At 43.9% G+C, this 19,735-nt stretch overlaps 1 protein-coding gene across 6 annotated transcripts in view; it reads right to left on the bottom strand.

Moving 5' to 3' along the window:
• GHR (growth hormone receptor) overlaps positions 1-19,735 on the bottom strand; it is a 141,654-nt gene that overhangs the window by 70,245 nt on the left and 51,674 nt on the right. For all 6 annotated transcript variants that reach the window (XM_068665882.1, XM_068665880.1, XM_068665884.1 and 3 more), the window contains one exon: positions 1,053-1,132. In XM_068665882.1, the coding sequence (XP_068521983.1) occupies positions 1,053-1,122 (70 nt within the window). In that variant the 5' untranslated portion in view covers positions 1,123-1,132. The remainder of the gene's footprint in view (positions 1-1,052; positions 1,133-19,735) is intronic.

Below are 19,735 nucleotides of genomic sequence, written 5' to 3'. Positions count from 1 at the left end.
CTGCTTCAGGAACTACTCTAGTGATGCTGCTCTGCAGTCCTGGGAGAAGAGGCAACATGTTTGTGTAAGATTAGTAATTATGGAAAACTCACTGTTCTCTCCAAAAGCCAGAATAAGACTGAGCAGACTAGGTTTTGTATTTGTTTACAGGAGCAGATCATAATCCGTGTAAGCGGATCTGTCTGACACAACATAAAACTCCCAATGAAGTTAACAGGAACTTTTTGTTCTAAATGAGTAAAAGACCCATCCCAAAGGACCAAACAGGGTCAAGGCAGGCCTCTGGGTGACACAGAAATGTCTCTGGATCATTGCTGGTTGCAGAAACAGAAAGCATCAGAGAAAGCTCAGCTAGAGGGAGTAATTTCCAGCCCTACATTTAATTTACAAGTGGAAAAATTGAGGTGAATTAGGATGAGAAGGGGATGAACTGTGGAAAGCCAAAGGCACATTCAGTGGATGCAAACCCTGAACAGAGCTTCGCCTAGCTAAGAGGTTTTCTGCTGGCTACCCACAGCCATCTGGCTGTCTGAGGTTACATGTTCTTTTCAAATCCCTTTTATAACCTCTACTTAAGAATTTCTAAGTGTATTTCTTATGAAACTTATTCATACTGGCCTCAGACCAAGTATGTGAAGCCTTGAAGTCCTTCCTTTATACTTCCAAATAGTTCTACATTTACCATAGAAATATACTAAATAGACTCATTAAGGAAAGGAAAAGTTTCCACAAAAAATTAACCTCATGCAATTCTTTCATAACTTTGGTACCTTAGAGGAGTGCATCTCAACATTTAACACCAGCATTGATCTGGTCTGATTACATACCACGCACACAATGCAGTCTACAAAATTCACATTTATTCTGCAACATATAGCCTCAACATTATCCACTCTCTTCACAGTAAGATTAGCTGACATATTTTTCACATTTTGCACCTATCTTACCACAATCAAGGACCTTTCAACAGTCCTGACGCATATAATATAAAAATACTCCTTATATACAGCTATACACATACAAAGGCACAGAAAGGTTACCATAAAACTTACCATCACTTGAAGAAAGTGAGTCATTTGCACAGACCAGCGCCAAAGTAAACAGCAGATGCCAAAGATCCATAACTCTAATTCTGTAATAATAAAGGACAACAAGAGACTTTATTTATAAACTAACATTATTACAGGTACATGACACAAACTATTATCTATTTTTATTGAACTTCTGATTAAATTTAAACTAGAAGCATATTTAGTTTACGGTTTATTGCCTCATATAGTCACATCATCATTCTGCTGCCTGGGACAGATAGCGTGTAGTATTTTTATACGAAGACTAGCTCATGGGTCTCTAGTTCATATAATACAGAGGAAAAAAATCAGTATTGTCAATTTCTAGCTTGCTTCCAGGAAGTAACCAAAGTAACCACACTCCCCTCCAAAGCAGCCTGTGGGGAGTGGATCCCAATGACTAGCCTAGTTTAAATGTGAAAGTAGGAAAGAAAAACCTCTCTCTTAGGGAACAAAGACACGATGACTGCCTTTCCAGCTTGCATATTCCTGAAGCTGTGCTCGTCTTTGCAGGACATGTACAATGCTTTCTGAGTCTACAACTACATGCAGTAAAAACGGGAGGAGCGAGCAGAGGATAAATGCTGCAGCAGCTGTAGGCAACAAGTAACCCAGGCTAATTCTCTGGTCTGTTCCTCCTGGCTTCCCACACAGCTGCAAGCATGTGCCTTGGTGCCCTGCTCTGCTGCGCTGCGCTTAGGAGTCTGCCACGGGAGATGTCTGGTGCTGAAAATCTGTCAGCGTTTCACTGCTGAGAAGGCACCTTCAGGCATGTCCATGCAGCACACCACACGGACAGTCCTCAACCCAACAAGCCTTTGCAACCTCCCCAGAAAGCACGTTCCTCCTTCTCCCTAATGTACCTGTGCCACAACCTCATCACAACCTGCAACCCTGTGTGAGGGATGCTATGTTGCTTGTGCTGTTACCATTAGCATCTGGAGACAGTGGGGAAGGGCAGGACCTGGGATATGTGCTAGGGTAGCACTTTTATATATGACTGTAAAGGGGTACAGCAAACCTTGATTCTACACTGAAGTGCTTTCAGTTGGACATTTTCTGTCTCCATCTGACAGAATATATCAGCAGTGTCCAAGCCACCTAACCCACTACAGAGCAACAACCTCTTAAGTGGGTGCTACCGATTAACATGACCAATGCTGGCAAATCTGGCTATTGAAACAGTCCTCCTTGAGTGAGCAAAAAAATTCACATTTTTTGCGAATTTTGTGAACAAATTCACAAAAAAGTGTGAATTTAGTCAGCAACTGTAAAACACAAGCAGGCTGAATATGGAAAACTTAACATTAAACTTAAAAGATATTTCCCTCTTCTTAATTTTCTCACCAAGAGAACAGATTGACTCGCTTCAATAAAAAACACACCACAATTATTACAAACTCCAGATTCCTCATTCACGCAGTTTAGAATAAAACTTGAAAATCTGAAGATATTTCTCACATCCTCATTAACACAACCACTCAGTAATTCTTCAGTTTCATGCCCAGCACAGGGAGGATGTATCCGGACCACCCTGCGGAGCCTAACCCAGGATGCTTCCCACTGGAGAGGGGCTGCTGCAGGGCTGCCCGGCTGCAGCACTCGCCCTGTGCGAGCAGACGTGGCTCTGCCCGAAGGCAGCAGCCTGTCCTCCTGTGGGCAGGGAGGAAGGGAGCTGTATGGCAGGGCTGGATGTGTGCTCGTGAAGGATTAGGGCTGGTGTGGGAGCCTGCGGAGCAGAACTGAGGAGCAGCGAAAGGCTGCAGCTGCTGGAGAGCAGCACAGAGCTGGGAAGAAGTTTACAAAGCAACTACAGGGCAGTGATCCTGTTCGTAGAGAGGAGCTACACTGGCACAGCATGAGGTTCATCCCAGAACAGTGATGTTTTCAGCTAGCTCAATTGTTCCCCCAACTCTGTCTGTACTTATGTTTAGAGGATTCTTATTGTTTCTTATTAATAAATCTTCTACAGAAATGCTTCACTGTACTTGCCAGTTCCCCTCCTCTTAGACAGCTCGTGCCCTATCAGACATCCCCCACCCCTTACAGCCTCTCCACTTTCTCCCTGAAGTTTTGTTCTCTCTTTCACAGCCCTGAGCACATCACTATTTACAACCCTGCTCTGCCCTCTGCGCTGTTAACACCCAGACATCCCATGCTTGCCTCTGATCACACCTGCCTGCTCTCTCCTGTCCATCAACCTCTGCTCATTTTGCTCTTCTCCAAACTTTCCTACCTCTTCCTGCTTAATGACATGACATGAAAAAAAAGTAACACAACCCTCCTGGGAGTTCTCCATGCAAAATGATCAGCACAGTCGGTCATTCACAGCACATCTGTGAGCAGAGGTTGTTACAAGCACACCGCGCCGAGCAGCACCGTGCTGAGAACGGGATCGTCTCCCAGGCGCAGCCACCACAGGCAGGGCTGTCCCCTTCGTGTGCTGGGACGAGCACTTATCTCAGCTTCCTGCAAGGAGAAGTGGTTTGACAGATGGAGCACTAACCCAGGAGTCTGGAAATATATCCCAGAGGTCAACTATCAAGTTAAACCTCAGTAAGGCCTTGCTGCTGCAGATAAAAACAATCCTGCTCCAGCAATGCTCTTCCTTGTGTGCTGGCGGTCTTGTTTACATACCTGCTGCAGCGAACGCCATCAGGAAATTGTTCCAGTTAAAATCAATGCATAAACATTTATTTTAACAAATAATTGTAATAAATTGTAACAGAAAAAGCCAACAGGTGTAGTCTGAACATACCCAGTACAGACAAGACTGACGTCAAACATGGTGGCTGCTCTCATGTGAAAATACAGAAGGGCCACACTGCCCACTTTGTACAACAGGACCTGGAAAAGGCAAACTGTGCTTCTTCCCTTGGAGCTCAAACCCAGAGCCCTTGGGACAGGGCTCGTGCTCAAGGTCCCCCCCCCCCCCCCCCAAGGCAGAAGGAGCTCTGCATGCTGTGTGAAGCACCAGGGTCTCTGTCGCCTCTCTGCACCCAGCACGTTTACAAAGAGCTCCCACAGCTGTAGGCTTGTGGGAGAAAATCTGCAGCACGACAGGAGCTGCCCCACCATGATACTGATTTTGGCGGTACAGAACAAAATTTCAGACAGAAGATTCCTCTGGAGCACCATCTGCTTCACCATTAGACGACCACCTTGCACAAAGTTCTCACATGTGTGGTTTGCAACAGCCTGCTCTTGTTCTTCTGTAACACTTGTGCAAGCTCACAAGAACAGCATTGTTCAGAGGCTGCAGTGTTAACCTAGTGAGAGACAGCTTTTCTCCTCTGATCTGCTTTAGGATAAACCTGACCTTTCACAATCTAGTAATCTCTGCCTCCCTGCATCTGTATGAAAGACAAATACCACTAATAAAGTTCCCGTTATCGAGCAGAACAAGACGTTTCAGTGTCTTTAATACCTGCTATTCTAAAGAATAATAGTCTGTGTCTTGCCCAACTCCTGCAGTTCGTAAGAACGAAGAGAGCTAAAACCAGAAAAATAATTACAACAGCTGACTGTCCTCAAGGCAGCTGAAACTTGACCACAGGAACATTTGGCTAGAGGTCAGCTCAGGCTAATTGCTTCAGTGGAGAAAGGGAGCCAGGAGTTATAAAAGGATAGAAAAATTCCTGGCCCTTTTCTATAGCAGTGTTGGAGTAAGGTCAATCACAAGTGAATTTAAACACATCTCTCCAGTGGGACGTGAACACAGTCAGCACAGACAGGGGAAACCAGGCTAAGAAAACCCATGAAAAAATAAATTGTTTAGTTACAGCCTACTGAGTGGTTTGCATCTACTCTGGACAAACAACTATGTTGACACTCGAAGCAAATCATAAAGAGTTTTGCTTATAAACAAAACTGTTGTTTGAAGCGAGATCTTTACATTTAGATGGGTCCTGAACCTGACAGGACCTGAAGGAAAGAGAAGGATATTACACTTCATTAAATTATGCCTAAGAAGGAATTCTTGCTTTTGCCATCTCCATTAACTCACTGGACTCCAAGTACTCCAAACATGAGATTTTTTTTTTCCCCTGTAACCTCCTTCAGTTTCACTTTGCTTGCCAAATAACACATGTGCAACTATTCCAGAACCAAAGGTGGCTTCTCTGCTGCAAACTGAACAACATTACTGAGTGAAGGACTAATCCGAGAAGATGTAATATTTTTTTTCTTTATATTTCTACCTTTCATCATTCCATCAATCACAAACAGGCAAGGACACAAGAGCTTGCAGCGCATGCAAACGCACATAAATACAGCCATCATCAAGTAGGAATGAGTGCTGAGGAGAAGGGCATGCAAGTCCAGCCTCTCAAGCTCTGCACCACTCTAAAGCATGTTTAATCAAATACAAAATATGTATGTACATACCCTTGCAGAATTTTTTGGGGGAAGAATCTTTCTTTTTTTGCAGCGTGTACATTCCTTACAAGCTATCTCATGGCAAGATCAGTGACACAAAGAGAAAATCTTTCTGTGCTTGCATAACATATTTCACACAGGTTTGGCTCAATATGCATAGCTGAAATCACTTTGCCTGCTTACCCTCATTTCACTAAATGCCAACAGGACAGAGTCATTCTGCAGATGAAATGAGTTATAGCCTTTCAAATCAGCACAATCTAAAGCTGCCACAGACCTAAAGACTTCTTTGCTTGCTTGCTGATATTACAGCTTGATTGAGTCATCAGCAGCACTTGGATGAATGCCTGTTTTTTATAGAGTCCTTGTCAGTGCTATATACTCGTCCATGTTGGGATTGGGCCAGGCAGGGCTAATTTTCCGGCATCGAGCCTACTTCAGGGAGCCGCCAGGACCCGGCAGCCCTCGTGAGGGAGCCTGACGAGGCGAAGGCGCAGCCACCCCCTCCCCAGCCGTTCAAAAGCAGCCCCTAGGGAGCTCGAGTGACCAGGAGCGCGGCGACCAGGGCGTGGCGCGTCAGTTCGCGCAGGAAGGGCAGAGAGCAACCGCCTGCCCACACGAACACCTCTTAACGACAGCCAGCCGTTAGCTAGGCGATAATGGTCTCCACCAGGCATGGTGCGCTCTCCAGGAGGTCGGTACACACCCAGACCGACTGCCCGTTAAAGAATGCAGCGGTTCAGGTCACCGGATGCAGGGAGTGTCAGAGCCTGCTGCTGCCGTCGGCGGGAGGCAGAGACGCTGCGTGCGTGAGGTGCGAGCAGGTGGATGACCTGATCCGCATGGTGGCGGAGCTCAAGGAGGAGGTGGAGAGGTTGAGGGCCATCAGGGAGTGTGAGCGGGAGATAGACTGGTGGAGTAACTCCCTGCAGGGCCTCAAGGAGAGGTACTGGGGTGAGACACCCCAAATGGGGGTGGACCCCCTGCCCTGTCGCCGTCAGGCAGAGGGAGGGGACCTGGGACTTGAGGAGGAATGGAGACAGGTCCCTGCTCGACATGGCAGGCGATGCCCTCCCCTTCCGGCCCCACCTTCCCAGGTGCCCTTACGAAACAGGTTTGAGGCCCTGGAGATTGACAGACCAGTAACTGAGGAAGAGGTAGCAAGTGTTCCCAGGAGGATGCCTAGGGCGAGGAGGTCGACTCCACGCATCGGGACTGCCTCCACCAAGAAAGACAGGAGGGTGATTGTTGTGGGAGACTCTATCCTTAGGGGAACAGAGGGCCCTATTTGTCGGCCTGACCCTACCTGTAGGGAAGTCTGCTGCCTCCCTGGGGCTCGGGTGAGAGTTTGCCAAGAAAGTCAAGCGCCTGGTACGGCCCACTGACTACTACCCGCTACTGGTCTTTCAGGCTGGTAGCGATGAAGTAGCAAAGAGAAGTCCGAAGGCAATCAAAAGAGACTTTAGGGATTTGGGGCGACTACTTAGAGGTTCAGGCGCGCAGGTTGTGTTTGCCTCTGTCCTTCCGATAGGGGGGATTGAAGCTGAAAGGTGTGCTGTTCACATAAACTCGTGGCTTCGAGACTGGTGTGACCGGCAGAACTTTGGGTTTTTTGATCACGGGAAGGTCTATGCTACACTGGGCCTGATGGCACCGGATGGGATGCGCCTCTCTCGGAGAGGGTTAAGGATCTTTGTTCAGGAGTTGGCAGGGCTGATAGATAGGGCTTTAAACTAGAGTCGAAGGGGGAAGGAGCTAAAACCAGGCACACCGGTGAAGACCTAAGGGATGGTACGCTAGAATCAGAGGGGCTGTGTGCCAGTGAGGTCCTTCGGTTAGATCCATAAGGTGCTGAGTGTAAGGAGACGCACCTGAAATGCTTCTACACGAACGCACGGAGTATGAGGAATAAAATGGATGAGCTAGAAGTACCCTGGAGAAGAGGAGGCTCAGGGGCGACCTTATCGCTCTCTACAGATACCTTAAAGGAGGCTGTAGAGAGGTGGGGGTTGGCCTGTTCTCCCACGTGCCTGGTGACAGGACGAGGGGGAATGGGTTAAAGTTGCGCCAGGGGAGTTTTAGGTTAGATGTTAGGAAGAACTTCTTTACTGAAAGGGTTGTGAGGCATTGGAACAGGCTGCCCAGGGAGGTGGTGGAGTCACCATCCCTGGAAGTCTTCAAAAGACGTTTAGATGTAGAGCTTAGGGATATGGTTTAGTGGGGACTGTTAGTGTTAGGTTAGAGGTTGGACTCGATGATCTTGAGGTCTCTTCCAACCTAGAAATTCTGTGATTCTGTGATTCTGTGATACTGGCCCAGTCCCGCAACTACGACATCATCGGCATAAGCGAAACCTGGTGGGATGAGTCCTGTGACTGGGGTGTTGCGATAGATGGTTACAGGCTCTTCAGGAGGGACAGGCAGGGTAGGCGAGGTGGTGGGGTGGCGATGTATGTGAAGCAGGGGCTGGACTGTGTGGAACTTCAGGTCGGCGATGGCAAAGTTGAGAGCCTCTGGGTAAGGATCAAGGGACGAACGAATAAAGGGGATGTCGTTGTGGGAGTCTATTACAGACCGCCTGGCCAGGACGATAGCGCCGATAAATTATTCTTTACAGAACTAAGAGAGGCCTCGAGATTAACTCCCCTTGTCCTTATGGGGGACTTCAACTTGCCAGACGTTGACTGGGAGTGCCACACGGCTGACACGAGCAAGTCCAGGAGGTTCATGAAGCACCTAGATGATAACTTCTTGGCGCAGGTGCTAACAGAGCCAACTAGGAAAGGTGCCCTCCTAGACCTGTTGCTAGAAAACAGAGAGGGTCTGGTGGGAGATGTGGTGATCGGTGGCCGCCTCGGTCATAGCGACCATGAAGTGGTTGAGTTCAAAATTTACGGTGACAGAAGGAAAAGTGCCACCAAAACCTCATCCCTAGATATGAGGAAAGCGGACTTCAGGCTGCTCAGGGAACTAGTCAGCAAGGTCCCCTGGGAAACTGCTCTTGAAGGCCTCGATGTCCACCAGTGCTGGTCATTCTTTAAGCGATGCCTCCTAGAAGCACAAGATCAGGCAATTCCTAAATATCGCAAGTCAGGCAGGCGGGGCAGGAGGCCGGCGTGGCTGACCAGGAACATTCTAATGGAGATTAGGCGGAAACAGAGAGTGTTTCGCTACTGGAAGGAGGGCCAGGTGTCATGGAAAGAATACAGGGATGCTGTTCGTGTTTGTAGGAAGAAAATTCGTGTGGCTAAAGCACACCTAGAGTTGAAGCTGGCTGTGTCTGTGAGAGAAAATAAAAAGGGTTTTTTTAGATATGTGAATGGAAAAAGGAGAACTAAAGAATACATAGGGACACTCCTTCATAGGGAAGGTCTCCTCACAGACAATGACATAGGCAAAGCAGAGACGCTTAACGCCTTCTTTGCCTCTGTCTTCAATGCCGATGATGGGCTTCGGGACCCAGGGTGCCCTGAGCTGGAGGACCGGGACGGTGGGGATGACAAACTCCCAACTGACCCTGAACGTGTGCGGGATTTGCTACTCCACCTGGATCCCTACAAGTCCATGGGTCCGGATGGGATTCATCCCCGGGTGCTGAAAGAGCTGGCGGACGTCATCGCGGAACCTCTCTCAATTATTTTTCAACGATCCTGGGAATCTGGAGAGGTCCCGGTAGACTGGAAGCTGGCAAATGTTGTGCCGATTTTCAAGAAGGGTCAGAAAGAAGACCCTAGCAATTACAGGCCTGTCAGTCTCACGTCAGTGCCTGGTAAAATCATGGAGAAGATGGTTCTCGAACTTACTGAGGCGCACCTGGGGGACAAAGCAGTCATTGGTCCCAGCCAGCATGGGTTTGTGAAGGGTAGGTCCTGCCTAACTAACCTGATTTCCTTTTATGATAAGATCACCCGTATGGTGGACCAAGGTAAACCAGCGGATGTGATTTTTTTGGACTTCAGCAAGGCTTTTGACACGGTTTCCCATAGGATCCTACTGGACAAAATGTCCAGCATACAGCTAAATAAAAACATCATACGATGGGTGAGCAATTGGCTAACGGGCAGGGCCCAAAGGGTTATGGTGAATGGGGCTGCGTCAGGCTGGCGGGCGGTCACCAGTGGGGTCCCTCAAGGCTCCATTTTAGGGCCGGTACTTTTCAATATTTTTATAAACGATCTGGATGTAGGAATAGAAGGCATTTTGAGCAAGTTTGCTGATGACACCAAACTTGGAGGAGTTGTGGACTCGAATGAGGGTGGAAAGGCCTTGCAGAGGGATCTGGATAGGTTGGAGAGCTGGGTGATCGCCAACCGCATGAAGTTCAATAAGAGCAAGTGCCGGGTCCTGCACCTGGGACGGGGAAACCCCGGCTGCACGTACAGACTGGGCGATGAGACGCTGGAGAGCAGCCTAGAAGAGAGGGATCTGGGGGTCGTGGTAGACAGCAAGTTGAATATGAGCCAGCAGTGTGCCCTGGCAGCCAGGAGGGCCAACCGTGTCCTGGGGTGCATCAAGCACGGCATCGCTAGTAGGTCAAGGGAGGTGATTGTCCCGCTCTACTCTGCGCTGGTGCGGCCTCACCTCGAGTACTGTGTGCAGTTCTGGGCACCACAGTATAAAAAGGACATGAAACTGTTGGAGAGTGTCCAGAGGAGGGCTACGAAGATGGTGAAAGGCCTGGAGGGGAAGACGTACGAGGAACGGCTGAGGGCACTGGGCCTGTTCAGCCTGGAGAAGAGGAGGCTGAGGGGAGACCTCATCGCAGTCTACAACTTCCTCGTAAGGGGGTGTCGAGAGGCAGGAGACCTTTTCTCCATTAACACCAGTGACAGGACCCGCGGAAACGGTGTTAAGCTGAGGCAGGGGAAGTTTAGGCTTGACATCAGGAGGGGGTTCTTCACAGAGAGGGTGGTTGCACACTGGAACAGGCTCCCCAGGGAAGTGGTCCCTGCACCGAGCCTGTCTGAATTTAAGAAGAGATTGGACTGTGCACTTAGTCACATGGTCTGAACTTTTGGGTAGACCTGTGCGGTGTCAAGAGTTGGACTTGATGATCCTTAAGGGTCCCTTCCAACTCAGGATATTCTATGATTCTATGATTCTATGTTAACAAACAGAAATAACGAACCGTCTCTGCTGGGATGAACAACACACCGTTCACCCAGCGTGTGTGGTAAGCCAGGATATGAAAAGGACATGGAATAACACCACAGAAACAGAAATTATGAACTACAGATAATAATAATAAAAAAATCCCATAAGGGGTGCATTTCTGAGGAAATAAACAGAAGGCTGGGAAAGAATGAGGGACTGGAACACGGCTACAATAACTATGCATGGCTTCATGCAAATTTGATGAATATTAAGAGGTAAATCTCCTTAAAAAAGTAAAAGAATGGAAAAGAGGCAATTTTGTGTTATTAATTAGAGCTCTACATAAGTCAAATCATTTATAAGATTTTGAAGTATTCAAGTTGGAAATGGAATCTATGAGAAAAACTGCTCACATTTCCAAAATCCTTTTTTTTTTTTTTTTTTCACCTAAACAAACTTCGTTTTGGAATACAGACTATATGAGAGCTCCATTTCAAGACCACATTTGATATATTTCAACAAGTCCTGATTTAATTTACTTATATCTCTATTGTAATGGACAACTTCAATACTTTGATCAGAGCTGATTTCTTTTTCTCGTGGACACGTGTCAGATAATTACTCTGATTTAAACCAAAATTAAACTGGTAACAGGCCAAATGATAATCAATTCTTACATGGTGTTAAGGAGACCTTCAATGAATCTGCAGTTTAGCCATTGTGCTGGGATTGCACTGAAAGCTCTTTTAGGTTAAAGCAGCTCTAAAGGGATACTCTAAGAACCGGGCTATGAAGTCCCAGGATGGCTGTGGTATATGGCATATCAATTCTTTATTTACAACACAGTCTGTTATGCTTTGACAACAGTAACCTGATGGACCAGGTACATACAGGGAGGATATTAACCTGAAGCCTAGTAGGTCACCTCCTTTGGAAGACATCTGCTGAAAGAGAACCAATACAATCAAATTTCTGTCTACCACACATAAAGAAACTTTTCAAATTGGACAAGTCTAAGCTGCTTTGTTTGCTTTTTATCCCCCAAATGAAAACAAAGCAGCAAAGTAGATGCATATCAGCTGAATGAAATGACATCTAGCTGCATTCATGCTGATGTGAATTCTTGAGTTGATACCCAGCTTTACACGCTCTTGTATCACTAAGGAAGAGCACCCCAGCCTGTGTATGAAGGTGGTAGTTTTTTCAGGCTATATAAACACTCTCCTCCACAACAGCAGTAATTTTCCTGTGGCTTTGTTTTATTATTATTATTTATTAAGATAGCAGACAACCAAAACACAAAGTTCAGGCCTTTTTTAATATATATTTGTACAATTGCAAAAGGAAATAATTTTTTTTTTCTGAGCAAAAAGTATATTGTTTGTTTAAAGAAATGTATCACATCAACTTAATGTCAAATATTGTAACAAGAAAGGAAAAGAAATGTCTGAATCTGCATCTAGAACCAACCCCCTAGAAATCTGTGCTAAAAAATTGCCTCTTCTGAAAGAAAAACATTTGACTAAGGTAATTATTCTCAATTTACATAAAGAAATTAAATGATATTCCCAGTGCTGTAAAAAAATTTTGTGCTAGTGTACAAAAAACAAGTAGCTTTTCAGTGTCAGCTATGAGCTTTTCAGCTATCAGTAAAGTTTAAATCCCAGCAGGGCGCAGTAGTCTAGACCCAATCCAGCAAAGCAGTTATAGACATCTGATTTTAAGCAGGTAAATATATATATTTAACACAAGAACATGGCTAAGTGATTTCCCTAATGCAACCAGAGCTCTTAGCACTTTGCAGAAATGATGAAGACTGTGAACATGGGAATGATGCTGGCAAGCAACCCATGTGGCATTACTGGGAGTTTGGGTTGGAATTGACAGGATTATTTACATGCTTAATATTAAAGCACTTTCTTGTATGTGCTACTGATTGTCACCATACAGCAGGCCAATTACACTGTTCTAGTTAGTATTTTCTTGCAAGCCCTCTTCTGCATGCTAGTATTTGCTTTAAACGATAAACATAGTAGCTAACATCTGGGCAATTACAGCCAGTTACTAAAGCCAGCTTCAGCACACTTGTTAGAAATACGTATCTCATCTCTTGCACTTTTCTGTAACAGGATCAACTGATCACGGACAGAGACGGGTGCTGTAAGAGAAGCTGATATACACAATGCAGCTCCTGCTGACCTTAGGTGAAACGGGGTTTGGTTATAGCCAAGCAAGCATCCTCAGTTTGTGTTAATCATCTTGAATCCAAACTTGCCTTTCAGATGTCAAAGAGTAATTTCAGGACATCTGGGAGCAACGAGTTCAATTTTAATTGTATTTATACAAAAATGTTTCTCATCCAAGGAAAACATTTTCAAAAAGCTGTAAAATTTAAGTTAAAGACTCTGGTATTTATCCTAGACTAATGGAACTACTTAACAGTTCATTACTATGGGACAAATGAATTACATGGTTCAGTTGCATGCTAAATTATTCATGTACTGCTAATCAGATTAAAGACTACATAACAAAGCCTGTAAGGCATTAAGGAAGTCTTTGATTTAAATACTGGATTAAATGGAAGCTGGTAAAAGACAGACAAAGGACATGAACAGGATTTCTGGGTGACCACTCATGACGCAAAAGTACTCACATATTCACATTGGTCATCTGCTGAAACGAGCAGGAGAACTTTCACACCTCACACACTGCCAACAACTTTCTCTACAAATCATTGGTGAACATGTAAAGATTAATAAACTCGACTGAAGGCATAGCAATAAGCAGTGCATTTAAACTGGTGCAGCTTTGTGTGTCCTGAAGTTCGTATCAGTTTAAAGTATGGTTTATATTGATTTAATTTACATTTACTTTAACTATGGTTTAAGCTGACATTGACTTAGAAAATCAGTTTGCATCTTTTCTACAAAACTATTCTTCAGAACAATATAAAGTAAAATTCTCTGTTTAAGAACTTTTCTTGTAATGAGAACCACCATGACTGCAACTGCTTTCCATGTCTCATGTCTAAGATCATATCAATACTGTTGTGCGACTCTATTCTCCACAGATGTGGTGCTTCAGGGGCACGCACGCGCACACACACACACACACACACACACACATGCGCGCGCGCACACACACACACACACAGCCACACACACACACACACACACACACACACACCACTTTGCATAGCCGTATAGAAAATCTTGAGCTAGATCCTTAATTCTTAATTGTCTAAGTCAACGCATAGTTATGAGAGACTAAATGATACCAGCATGGGGAAAAGACTATTTTGTATTTTTACATGCAGCATTGTCAAACAAATTTTAATTAGTTAAGTAATAACTGGTGAATTGCTGTCCAAACCTTTTATAAAGTTTTAAAAAGCCAATTAAATTCTCCCTCCAATTCCAGTGGTAAGATCTGGAAATTATAAAATCTGACTATGAAGTTTAAAGTATGCTTTGATGAAGCATCTCACATACCAAAACAGACCATGTCCATCACCAATGGTTTACAAACACATCCATTTTTATTTACAACCAAACATACATCCAAACAGGATGTCTAGAACTTTTATAACAAATCAAACACTTCTGATACACATTTTTATGATACAGCTATCAAAGACACCTTTTAAACCAAGAGCTTAGGATGTATGCTGTTAAATCACTGTATACTTAATTGGAGATTTTTCCAAGATCAGTGCATCCAGTATTTCAAAACAGAGAGTGAAATCAGCTCATATCATTACGTGAATTTACTCAAGTCAGTGTACAGTACATACTGGGTCCTCTAATCTTCTAAGAACTTCAACCAACTTTTATTCTAGATCATATTTTCAATTTTATCACTGGCATTATTTGAGGCATTTTCATTAGCACAGGACATGAAATAATTCCTTATAAGGAACAGAAGAGTTTGTATGTATGTGTATGTGGTTTTGTGTCTACGTGTGCACTTGCATACACTGAATATACACATATGCACACAGACATACTTGCGTTTTGCTCAGCTGAAATTTGAAAATGTTTTTTCAGCTGATTACTTGCCACCTCATGAAGAGGGGAGGTTCCACTGCAGGAAGAAGGTGAGTAGAAGACAAAAAGACTGGATGAGAAAGAAGTATGGGAAGCCTTGAAGAAAATTTTTTGTCCCCCTCCTTTGGAGAAGTCAGAGGATTTGTGACCGGGGACCAGCACAGGTTGGAGAGTGAGTTTGGGATGACAGTATTATTAAGAAAGTGGAGACAAGTGGATTGCTGAGGCAGGGAGCGTGTCAGCATGACATTTAAGGGCAATAAACTGAACAGCCATGCCTGATAATCTCTATTTAGCAACCCACTTAACAGTCACTGGTTTAGTGAATGGAATTCATTCAGTTAATCTTCTAAGTGGCAACCTGCAGCTAGCACAGTGCTACATGGAAGGCGAATATGACAGAAGTGGATGATGGCAGCTTGCAACTAAAAATTCACATTTGAAACTGAAAGAGCTGAGTCAGAGCCAATGCCCAACATTTTCTCTAAGAAAACTCAATTAATAAAAAATTTAAGGCATGTCTGCAAATAAGCAATAGAAATAGGGATACCAATTTTTAAGCCAATTTACCTATGTATCTATTTGTAAAGAGATCTTTCAGTGCTTTCAGACAGTGTTCTCCATACACAGTCTACAGTGGGGGTCAGGGTCATGATGCGTCTATAGACAGGGAAATGGAGACACTGGGAGAAGTGGCTTGCCTGCATCTAAACCACAGTCCTGCAGCAGAGTAAGGCATGGACTGCAGCTGTGTGCAATGATTTACCTGCCAGAGTGCATTGAAGAGTGCAGTTGATGTAAACCTCCCCCTCCATGTTTACCACTTCTCAAATGTCAGAGATTAATAGTCACAGTTCTGCACTGTAACCTTTGTTTTTGGACATCACAGATAAAAGAGATGAACTCTGCACTCATCAGCTAAAAAGGGATACTCTGCAAGGCAAGCTGGCTGGCACATGAGAGCATGTCTGTTTCCACTGACGTGAAGACTCCCCACCTCCCCTGCAGGAAGACCAACACGGTACAAACTGTCATTAAGAAAGTGAAACTTTGGAGCAGATACAACTTTTTTTTTAATTATTTTTTCTTAAAGAAAACAGAGAAGAGTATTCACCTTTCTGCATTCCAGTTATTGTTATTTTACACAGGACCAGAAAGAAATAGGTGTTCACAGACAGGCTTTGGGAGATACCTGCCTCGAGGGGCTACTGAGAGCCAGATCCTTCATCCACTACTACCAGAACTACTGCTCATGCTCATACCTATTTCATGAGGGCTATCCACAAAAATAAATCCCACACCAAGCTAGATCTCTGGACTCACGTTACACACACAGTACAATAAAAATGAGCAGACTACGGGTGAGGACATTGCACTGTATCCACAAAGAGCTTTGTACAATCCTACTGGGCACCCTCCTGGTCTAAGATGGCAATGAACTCATCTGAAGTCTGAACAGCAGCCATGCCTCTGTAGCCACTGCCACGCTGAAACAGGCAGTGAGGGTGCATTCACATGAGATGGTCAACGGAAGTCCAAGCAACTGGGTCTCCCTTTTAATCAGCGGATCAAGAACCACCCTACTCAACTGCTGGCCCTGCAGACTAAGCTGCAGCTTTTAGTCTCACCAGCATGATCATGCGTGGAAACCTCCTGCATGGAAGGGAAAGAGTTTGACGGTCCCTTTTGTGGTTCTTGATATCACAGAGAACTTAATTTTGAGCAATAAAAGGCTTCCATTTTAGAAACACCTTACCATGTAAGTTCATAGATCCTTTCTGTTTGTTTAGAAATCATTAAAGATAGCATCTGCTCCCAAAGTACGTATGACACTTAGCAATCACACCTGAATCACATGGAAGCAACAGCAATCACAACGAGCATTATGAGTCTGACTGACTGCTCATAGGTACTACTACACACTACAGTGTGGCCTTAGGTAAGTCACACTTCCATAGATGATCATTTTGCCAACATTACTAATACTGAAGAATACTGCAGTGGATGGAGCTTCAAGTTTTGAATTGCCATGATGTATAAATCAGTGCTGATTTTTTGTTCACTTACTGCACACAAGTTTCTCTTCAGCAACCAGAACTGCGAACAGGTGACTAGACTTGTATCCTATAAAGAATAATGACTCAGTATAGTTCTTTCAAATAAGATATTTTCCTGCTCCTGCTTTCACAGATTGTATAAGCGATAGCCTGCAAAGATTTTGGAGAGCTTATCAGCCGTATTCTCAGCCAGCTCTGAATATAAATTGGTACTGGGTGCTTTAACCACATGTTGAAGTCCCAAGCCCCTCAAATTCTGTGGTCCTTTCAGAGCTTAGAAAGTGAATCCAGATGTCAGCTGTTCTATGGGTTGCAGAGAACAATTAATTGCAGGATTACTCGGTGGTCTATAAATTAGTTTCTTGGCTAAGAAGGGCCTGCTTTTGGCTGGCTTGGAACTGAGTTTATTTTTCCCTTGGCAAGCAGGCTTTCCTCCAATCTCAGACAAATCTCACAGAAAAGCACACACTGTGGGTCAGCCAGGTTTCCCCTGAATAGTTCAGCTGGTAGGGAGGTATCCAACAGCTGTACCCTTACAGAATAGGAATGTCCTCAGAATGTAGAAGTTGTGAAGAGCTTGTAATTGTGTTTTAATTTCTCTGTGTCTTTTTTTCTCCATATTAGAGAAAACGGTTTTGTTAGATTTCAAGTCTCAAATAATTCAAATATGCACAGGGCTCACATTCAGTGATACCGATACTTATTCTACATCTTGCTATCAATGGTGCTAGGTATACTTGTAAGCATATTTGATAAAAGATCTAAAGAACAGATTTGAGACTGAACTGTTGAAGTATCATACCATATGAAGTATCATAGCGGTAGGAAACTTGTAACGTGGTGTGTGATTTTTTTAAGCAACTAGCTTATTTGAAACAACCTGAAAGCTATTTTTCTTTTTCCAAGAAGAATCTGTCCTGATGGGAATAGTACATTTAATTTACTGGTGTGACTGAAAGTCATCTGATATGGTAACAAGCAGATGTTACTAGGCTGTAGCACAAATTAATGGAGATGGTGGTACAGCTTTACAGAGAAACATCTGAAAACGAGGACTAGCTTTTCCTTCTGTATGGAAAATTGGATTCTCTAAGTAGGTTTTTATTTATGGTGTGTAGTTAATAAAGCAGGTCTTGCCCAAGTAAAGATGCTATTCAGCTTTTGCCACCTGTGCCTGGAAGAGATGAGAAATGTTTTTTAAAGCCATGAAGGCTGCACCAACCCCCCTGTTTTTTCTGTCATAGCTGCAGGGAGATACCAGAAGCTGCTGCTTTTCCAGGAGCAGCCCCTTGCTCCCCTCTTTTCCTTTATCCTATTTCTTGACCTCTGCTGGCAATGGAAAAAGAAGGACAACTGCCTTCATTAAGGAAAAACATGGAAGGAGGAGAATTGCTTAAAAGTGTGGTGAAAGGGAATAGTTGCCTCCCGTGGGAGAGGGGCACAGAGGGTGGATGGGGCAGAACAGTCTGCTGCTGCTCAGCTAACAGGAGATCAGCTGCAGCTAAAAGGCAACATTGAGACTAGCCTTTCCAAAATCCATGCTTACAAAATGCTTCAGCAAAGATTGGACCATACTGATGTATTTTTACTAGTCACACATAATAAACCCTAGAGTGGTATCTAAAGGGTAAGACCCGATTTGCTGGTGTGTATTTTTAAAACACACAAAGTAGTGTCTGGGAGGATAGGTTTCCACAGATTTACCTGATTCTTCTCACTGGTTCAGTGTAGCACGTTTAGCCTGGATAATCTGCTTTTCACAAATAATTCCTAAATGGCGTATGTATGAGATATTGTACCCAGAATTCAATCTGAGCAGCCAGGAGTCAGAATAAAAGTGGCTACCAAGGAGTGCAGAGTATTCTCTTTACTAAAACAACAACAAGTAAATATTTTGTGCAGTATATTTTCATACTTACATTCTTACTTTCCTTTCTATTTTAGGCATATTAGTCAATGAAATATGACTGCCTGTAGCCATTTGCCAGGACATAATGCTTGACTTTGCCAGACTTATTCAAACTGAATCTTAACTTTGATTTCAGATCTGCAGTACCACATGACTCAACAGCAGCAGAACTTAATTCAATTTATTTAACATCAAATTAAATTGTCCTACTGATGACTGTATCACTAACTGGTAAAAAGCAAACACTTCAGATTGTATGATGAACTGATAAAGCGAAGGTATGAAGAATAACCATAAAGCTAAACAATAAGATGGTTTTCCTTTTCTGTAATTAAGCATGTATGTATTTTTTGTCTACTAATAACACTTCTGATCTGGGTTTGATCCCAGTCAAAAACTAGCAGACATGATCCACAGATGGTGGCTAGTTTGTGGCAGCCTAACATCACCAGATAAGTTGCCTGATTAGCAAAGTATTACATCTTGTTGGTATTAAACTGCTGGATACACTTGTTGTCAACATAACATGCACAAACTGACATTCTCAGCTTAGGCAAGCTCTTCCCTGCAGTTAAAAGGCCATTGACAAGGAGAAGCCCTGTATGCCTGTAAGTTTTTCCAGACTGTGGAGGCACAGAACAGCCAATTTTATTTCCATACCCTTAGCTTTTCTCAGGGCACTCATGGCACCTTGAATGGTTTCCTACTCCCTAAGTTGTATGCAAGCAACTTAGCAGAGCTTTGTTTAAAAGACAGAAGTGTGCTGACCTGGTTGCTGGTAAGTGTTAATAGCTAAAGAAATGCCACTTACTGGAATATTTTAGAGCAGTTATTTTACAAACATCTCTGCTACCTTTGGCCAGATATTAAAATTTTTTCCAGCATATTCAGCAGAACTACCAGCACTCTCAAAATCTATTTAAAGCTGCGCCTCGTGTTATCTTCCATTGGGGCTGTAAATGTCAATGAGGCACAAATTACTCTCGCCACATCTATGGGTCACTTTCAGTATCCCAGACTTGAAATAACAAGGCATCTGTTTAATTTTTAATTTTTAGGAAAGAATGCAACACATTCATTTAGGATAAACAAAATCCTTATTCAGAGCAGAACACTTTATTAATCTCAGTCTAGAAAATGTGCAGATGAACATTTCCCACTGTGCATAATGCATTAAATGTC

This window comes from Anas acuta, chromosome Z (assembly GCF_963932015.1).
Source record: "Anas acuta chromosome Z, bAnaAcu1.1, whole genome shotgun sequence".
NCBI lineage: Eukaryota > Metazoa > Chordata > Aves > Anseriformes > Anatidae > Anas > Anas acuta.
Note: the sequence above shows the minus strand (reverse complement) of the source record. Positions and strands in the feature narration are given on the sequence as shown.